Source organism: Manduca sexta, chromosome 21, assembly GCF_014839805.1.
Source record: "Manduca sexta isolate Smith_Timp_Sample1 chromosome 21, JHU_Msex_v1.0, whole genome shotgun sequence".
NCBI lineage: Eukaryota > Metazoa > Arthropoda > Insecta > Lepidoptera > Sphingidae > Manduca > Manduca sexta.
Genome location: NC_051135.1, coordinates 2,393,658 through 2,401,363, shown reverse-complemented (window position 1 = coordinate 2,401,363; position 7,706 = coordinate 2,393,658). Strand labels below are relative to the sequence as shown.

At 33.6% G+C, this 7,706-nt stretch overlaps 1 protein-coding gene across 1 annotated transcript in view; it reads left to right on the top strand.

The window, feature by feature from the left end:
- The first annotated feature begins 270 nt into the window (after window positions 1-270).
- The window catches only part of LOC115441263 (homeobox protein abdominal-A homolog), a 47,793-nt gene continuing 40,357 nt past the window's right edge, over window positions 271-7,706 (top strand). Inside the window, 2 exon segments of the mRNA XM_030165990.2 lie at window positions 271-728; window positions 731-1,138. Coding sequence (XP_030021850.2) covers window positions 539-728; window positions 731-1,138 — 598 coding nt within the window. The 5' untranslated portion in view covers window positions 271-538.

The window sequence follows — 7,706 nt, the reverse complement described above, 5'->3', positions numbered from 1 at the left end:
AAATATATTTATCAAATAGTGTATAATTAATTAATAGTATTTTTAAAAACGATTGTTACTATACTGTTTAACACCATTCAATTTGACAGCTAGAAGTGCCGGAATGGTTTGTGATTGGCGGTGAATGTTCTGCACCGGATCACTATTGGCGTAGAAGATGGAGGCGCGGGGTAGCGCGGGGCTCGGCGCCATTACGAACAATGGCCGTCGAAATAGTCGTTAGCGAATAGCTTTTATCTCTTTCTAATATTAGCGAGGCAGGTAGGAATTAATGAGACGGAGAGGGTTCTGCCGCGTCGCCCCCGTGTATCGCTGCGTCCCGCTCGCACGCACGTGGCTCGTTTCGCCGTCTCGAACGGCGCGCTCGGCAGCGGTAAACGCTCGCCACGACGGGAATTCGGAGTCGTAGAGCCTCATACGCGGGTCATAAACGATCCGCGGCCATAGTAGAGGTGCACGCGCGAGAATCGATCCGAATCGCCGGCGATAAACGCATCTCCCGCGAGGCGATCGTCGCGCGCCGCGTCGCCGCCGAGCGATGAGTTCCAAGTTCATCATTGATAGCATGCTCCCCAAGTACCATCAGCAGTTCCATCATCAGAATTTGTTCGCGGGTGCGGGAGCGTCGCCCATAGAGGCGTCGCTGTCGTCGTCGTTGTCGTCGTCGCTGTCGACGTCGCTGTCGAGTTCGCTGTCAGGCGGGCTGGGCGCGGCGGCGCTAGGGGCTGGTCGCCGGGCGCCGGCAGCCCGCAGCGCTCCTCATCATCGTCGTCGGCGTCGCCGGGCGCGCCGGCCAGGATGTATCCATACGTGTCGCACCATCAACAGTTCGGCGGATCAGTGCCGTTCACAGCAGGAGGCTCGCTGTCTGCCGCAGATGATAAGAGTTGCCGATACCCGACGGCGGTGGGCGCTGATCCGATGGTGAACTATGCGCTGGGACAGCACAATGGAGGAGCCGCGGTGTCAGCGGCGTCGGCGAGCATGGCGGCCGCGGCGCAGTTCTACCATCAGGCAGCGGCGTCGGCAGCGTCCGCAGCATCAGCCGCCTCCGTGGACGCAATGGGTGCCGCGTGCGCGCAACCCTCGGCACAGCCGCTGCCAGACATCCCGCGGTACCCTTGGATGTCCATCACTGGTAATTTTTTTACTCCTTGTCTGCATGCATTTTGCGTTGTGATTTCTGTAACAAGTTTTGTTTGTATCAGTGCCTAGTTTGTGTTGAGATCGCCTATTTTATATACCATAAATTATGGTATTGGTAAAACAATGTGCTGTTTATCGAAGGATTTTTGTTAGAGTTTATTTTTCTAGTTGGATTTTTAATTGGAGTGAAGTGAATTCGTTTGTAGTTGAGACAACAATGCAAAACATAAAAGTCTCTACATTTAAATTAAACCTCGCGTGCAACGTGCTTGCCATATTACAAACCGTAGAACTATATAAGTGCCTAGTAGAGCTTTGAATTGTCTGTAGCTTGTTATATATATATCTATATAATATGTCATTATGTACATAATAATTCCAATAAGATTTCTTCATTTATACGTTTATCGCTTATTTGATTTGGAGCAAGTTGGCAATTATTGCATACACAACAATAAAATATAAAGTCATAAAAACGCAATTAAAATGCTCTATAATTATTTTTATTGGCAATGAATCATTACGTATAAACGTTAATTATTTGTAAATTAAAAAATATAATATATTTTTATTTATTTAGTTAATAATTATGTACCGGAAATAGAAGCTAATAAAGTAGGTTAATGAATTAGCTTATAATATTTTTAATAACCATGAAAGAAGTATTTACAATTGTATTATACAATATTTTTTCATGTTTCTCCCGGCCGTCGGATGATCAGTATGACTTTAATTATCACAAATAATTAACTAAACTCATTTGCAATTACTATTAGTATACATTGTCTGGTAACATAAAAATAATAATTAGTAATAAAAGAATTATAAACGCCGCATTAATAATAAACAATAATTAATTTATTTTTTAACATCACAACCATATAAATTGTTCATAAAGATTAAAACTATAATTACATAAACGATTCAAAGTATATAATTAAATTTCAACCATAAGACTATAAAAATAAGATGTGAGATGGTAATTATAATTAATTATCTTAATTTTATCACAAATATAAGCTGTTTAGAAATATAACATAAAAATAAAACTAATACACCACTAATTTTAGTGATGAAAGATCATAAAATAAATTTTATTCATTGGCTTAGTGTATGAAAATACATTAACCATATTATTGAATTTAGTATTTTAAATAAGAGTTATGCCAATTAATGATTTATTTCTATTAAGATTAAGTTAAAAGTTACTTCCGCTATTATATATTTATAATAATAATTTAAATTAAATAATAATTACCAATAGGACATTTAAATATTATATAATATTTATAGGTATATAATAATTGAAGCTGACAACTATAATTGGAAAAAAATAAAGCTTTTAGGTATTATAAATTATCCCTTTCGTACGAGAAAAAAATACTATGTGTATTTCAATAAAATTAATTTTAGCATTATCCTCTACATTAAGACATGCACATATATTTTACTTCACCCTCTTCAGCCCTTGGAAGCCTCATTGTATTCGTAGCGGTCTGAATCTATTTAGTGACATTTATTTCTAACTTTCACAAACAAATAGCGAATAATTAGCCTTTTAATATTTTTTCTATATAGTATATAGAAGCGTGAGGAGTAAAATTATTACCTATATATTTTGTAATGTGTTAAATATTTTGTGTCCTATATAGGTATTAGTTTACATATATATAAAGATATCCATCTTATACTAAAACTGCTACAAAAACCTATTCACTAACCTCTAAGGTGTAATTTAAATCAGTCTTTAACTTTGCGTTAAATAAACATTTATTAACACTCAATAAAAACTATAAGACAGTCGAAATATACCAAATCTCTGACACCAAGTATACGTGAAGCCACGTGAGGTCCACTTAGGAATCCAAAAGGCGCACGACCATGTACTAAACGAGCTGTATACTTTGCATACAATGGTACAATTATTTTTTATACTTACTTTTATTATCTAGCAATCAATTTCGTATATCAACTTTGATAATCCAAATGTAGAGCATTGTATAATTTTATTGCTTGTATGTTTAATTGAATATGTACCTTATCTATTTGTTATAATTTACTTTATTGTTTATTTATGTTTAGCTGTAGGTTTGCTGTTATAGGTATGTCTATATAGTTGATTACTGGCAAATTTTTCAGTTAAATCATTGGGTATTTTAGTCATCCACATTTTTTTAATTATGGTTGCGTAGATTAATAATTATTTATATTAAAAAAAATCTATTCATCTCCACTTTCACTTTGTACATAAAAATAAAAACGAATGTGTCCTAGATATTCATTATCCTTGATACCTTAACTATGATAATAATATTATTCCAATAGCCTCATTTTTATTTTATAATTAATTGTAGTTTTTTTACGGCATGAAACACATAATTAATAAAATAATTAGCTTATAAAATTTACCATGAGCATTAAAAATGTAGTTTATATACAAAGGCAATTTAATTTAAATTACAAAAACTAAGAAACGGCATCATAACTCAGTCTATGTATGAATTGGATTTATAGTTTGAATACAAAAATGGAAAAATTCGCTGTTGTTATTATCGCAAAACGTTATAATGCGCAAAAAACCTACTAATTCACGTCAAACATGAATAAAAATTTATGCAAAGGATATAAAAAATATAAAGTAACCTATATAACGTGGTTCCGTACATAGGTATATATTAAAAGTACACATACTTATATTCACGTAACTAGGTATATAAATAGTTAGGTCAATAATTTATATTTTATAATGTACAATAGGGTTTCATATTGCAGTAGCCCGATTTTTCACTTCCATCTGTATATAAACAATTTTAATGCTTTGAATACATATCAGTTTATATTATACAGATGAATGCTCTGCTGAATACAACGGGAGAAAAAATAACGAAAATAATTGAGATTATTTTTATATTACAATGTTTAATAGTAACTTAAAAGCATTCACTAGCTTTATACATAATATAACTAATAAATAAAACAACAATATAAAGGTAATATTAGGTGTAAGTGTGTTTATTTTGGGTACAATCGTATAGTGTAAGTGTCTATTTTAATTGGTGCTAAGGGTATGAAAGACAAGACTAGCACGCACTAATATGAATTGTTAATTCTTTTTACAAGCACAAATATTATTAGGAACTACCAGATTTAAAATATTGTAGTTATTTACTGACATTCAATTGAAAATAATAGCGAATATAACTATCTGAAAAAAATTCTAAAGAGTATTATAAATAAAAATTTGGTCGAAAAAAATATATATAAAATGCGTATTATATCATTGTAATTCAAACGGCCCAATAAATTTTGTAGAGATTCTAAAAACATCTCAAAACAAAATGTTGATCTCTAATTAAACAGACGGTATGACAAATGAGTAATACACAAATACGATCTCGAACAATGACTTTTTTAAACAAATGTCACATTGAAAAATACAAAACGACGGGTCAACGTGTGTAATTAATGTCTTATATCGGGCATTAATATTCAAAATTTTAATTAATATCTTCATTATCCGCAATAAACACAATTTAAACCGCTTTAAACGTATCAATATGTGACGATGTCGCATTAATGTATTCATAATCGTAGTGATAATAAAATTCTAATAATCTTATTTTTACACTAAAGCTTAGTTTGATAAATCGAAACGGAGACAGCAAAATCGCCCGCTTTATATATAACTCTATCACTTATGAATAATTCTTGATATACAAGCATATTTTAACCATATAAAGATATTTAGATAAATAATCACCGTCAGATTTCATCTGTTTATTTTTGAGAGTGTTAAAGAATAAAGAGTGCAAGTCAATATTCATCGCACATAATTTAATTCAGCTATGAAAACGCCGCGCGAGTATTAGATTTGTTTGTTATTCAATACCGTCTCTGTACGATCTGATTTTAATACAAGTTATCGCGGTTATGTATTTTGAGATGATCAAAAAGATATTTTGCAGGAAAGCTTTATAACTATCAACACACTAATTCAGTTCGCCACGAATCTAACGGAAAAATGTAGAGAAGATAAAAAATATAAATAAAAACACAGCCAAACACGCGTTCAGCACATCTGATACGTTGCCATGCTAGTAATTTCACGAGCCTACAAAACATGTAAAAATGACGTGTGCGTAAAAATATCTACAGCTATAAAGATAAACGTGAATCAAAATCGTCGCGTCCGCGGCCGACCTTGTTGGCACATGTCTACACGAGAGTGGTTGACATGCAAAAAAACTCGTTATCAAAGCGAGCTGCGAGTCACAAATGCGCCGTACATTACTGAAATTATATAAAATAGCCTATAATCGTGTTGTTTTTGTTTAGAAATGGACTATTCCCGTGATTTGTCGGCAATGTTGGCTTATAAAAATGTCCGGGTTGATGGAGGCGCGAATACGTCTCGCGGCAGACCAAAATAACGCGCGCCATGAGCAGGTGGTCGGCGTGCGCGCACCAAATTAAAATGGCGGAGTTGTCAGTACGCAGACAGTTATTCGTCGTAAGCGAAACGTTCTACAACAATTTAAGTATAACTTCGTATTACGCTCTACGGACGTTGTATTGAATGAATTTCTCATAATGTAATCATTATTTCCGGTCAACGATCCCAAATAAAAATTTATCATTTTATGGCATGTCATAATATTAATTTAATTATAAAAATTATTCATACTCTTTAAAATGTTTCAATTTGCGTGGTCGGCTTAATACGAGGTGTTAGGAACGAAGTAACAATAGATGTTATGTACAGATATAAAGTGCCCTACTAAACTTGTCTGTGCACATCGGGTGGCGCGGAAAGATGAATGCCAGTCACATGTGAGTGGCGCTCAGAGCGCATGCGCGGATCAAAAATGGCCGTCTCCCGTAGCCAATGGCAGGGCGGCGTGTGCAAACGGAACCCACATGCTATCGGAAGCCCTTAACGCTATTGATTGCTATTTGTAGCCGACTATTAATTAAACTGTTAATGAAACATTGTTTAGCTTGCATCTATTAATGGAGTACGTTAAATTTTTTTATTGTCGGACATGTTTAAAAATGTTTTCAGGTTAAACTCTTAACGATTTATTACGACCTCACAAATGGAATTCATATATAATTTACGCGGCTCCTTTTACTTATCGCTTGTATTTAGTTGTGGATGTAGAAAATAATATACATAAAACTTGTGCGTTATCTAACCTCGTTGAAATATTAGGGTTCGAGTACTCTCAACCATTTTAGGGTTAAGCCGCCTTTCGAAAGTTTCGTCACACGTTTAATTCTTGTGTTGAGACCGGGCGTTATCTCAATGTATTGTGAATATATGAGTATCGATTTATCGGCGCCAAACGTTTTAATCGGGTTATTTCGTGCAATTAACGATTGCGAGCGAGACAATAAATGTTTCCGATGAACGAAAGTCGATCGTGAATGTTGCTGAATAACACTTAGCCGAATAATTCTTAATTGGGTCATAAAGAATCATTAATTAAATTATAAACGAACATATTATATCGTGTGCGTGCTGCCTAATATTTTTACGCTATTCGAATCAAGTAGCCTGAATATATGAATCATGCTTTATTTACAGTAAATCAAATTTAATGAGAGTTAAAAAAATCAATGATACTCATAACGAAAATAATAATCATTACTGGCTCTATTCCAAGCGAGAAACTAATATTTTTATGATTTTTCACGTCGACTACAGTTTGATACTTTCGTACAATGTACTCACTTTCTCAACAATTATAATGTTAGTATTAATTGTTATATTCTCATAATTCCAATTCTATACATAATACCGTATATAGTTTACATAAGTAAATTTTCCTTATCTATTGTAAATAAAATTCTTTTGATTTGGTTTTTATTTATCATAAGAACAAAATGAATAGCAATAAATAATCACCCGAGGCAGATAAAGAAAAAAAGATGCCCCCAGACCGTGGTCACGTCAAGTTGCTTCGACTTTAAATATAAACCTGTGGTTTTATTTGTCCAAACCTTTCTGATATATGTGAGTGTATAAGGAATTGACTAATCACATCCCAAAGTGTTGAAATAATCAAAGTAATAAATATTAAGAAAAGTGCTTTTTTTAATATATTAAGTTCTTTAATAAAGTAATAAAATGACAGAATGACGGATTTTCCACACAAAATGTAGGCAGCTCCTTTTTAACATCTATTTTAAATTTTCATGCGAAAAGGTGATATTATTCTGACAATAAAGGTGATTTAGTATATCACTTTGTAAAGATTATGTAATCTATGATTTCACCTCAAAGAACACTATACCTAGTCTTGCCATAAATATTGTAATAAAGAAAAAAGAAAATTGTTAACTGCAAATAACATTTATTACTTTTACAGTGTGTCAGTTTAATACATAAATATAAAACAATTAAAAATATAAAAAGCTTATTCGAAGTGGTCTCCATTGGCTGCAATACAGTCCTTTAAACGATGAGGCCAGTTATCAATAGAAGCACGCACTCTTTCCATGGGAAAATTCTTCACTGCCAATCGTATAGATTGTTTTAGGGACTCCAAATTATCATG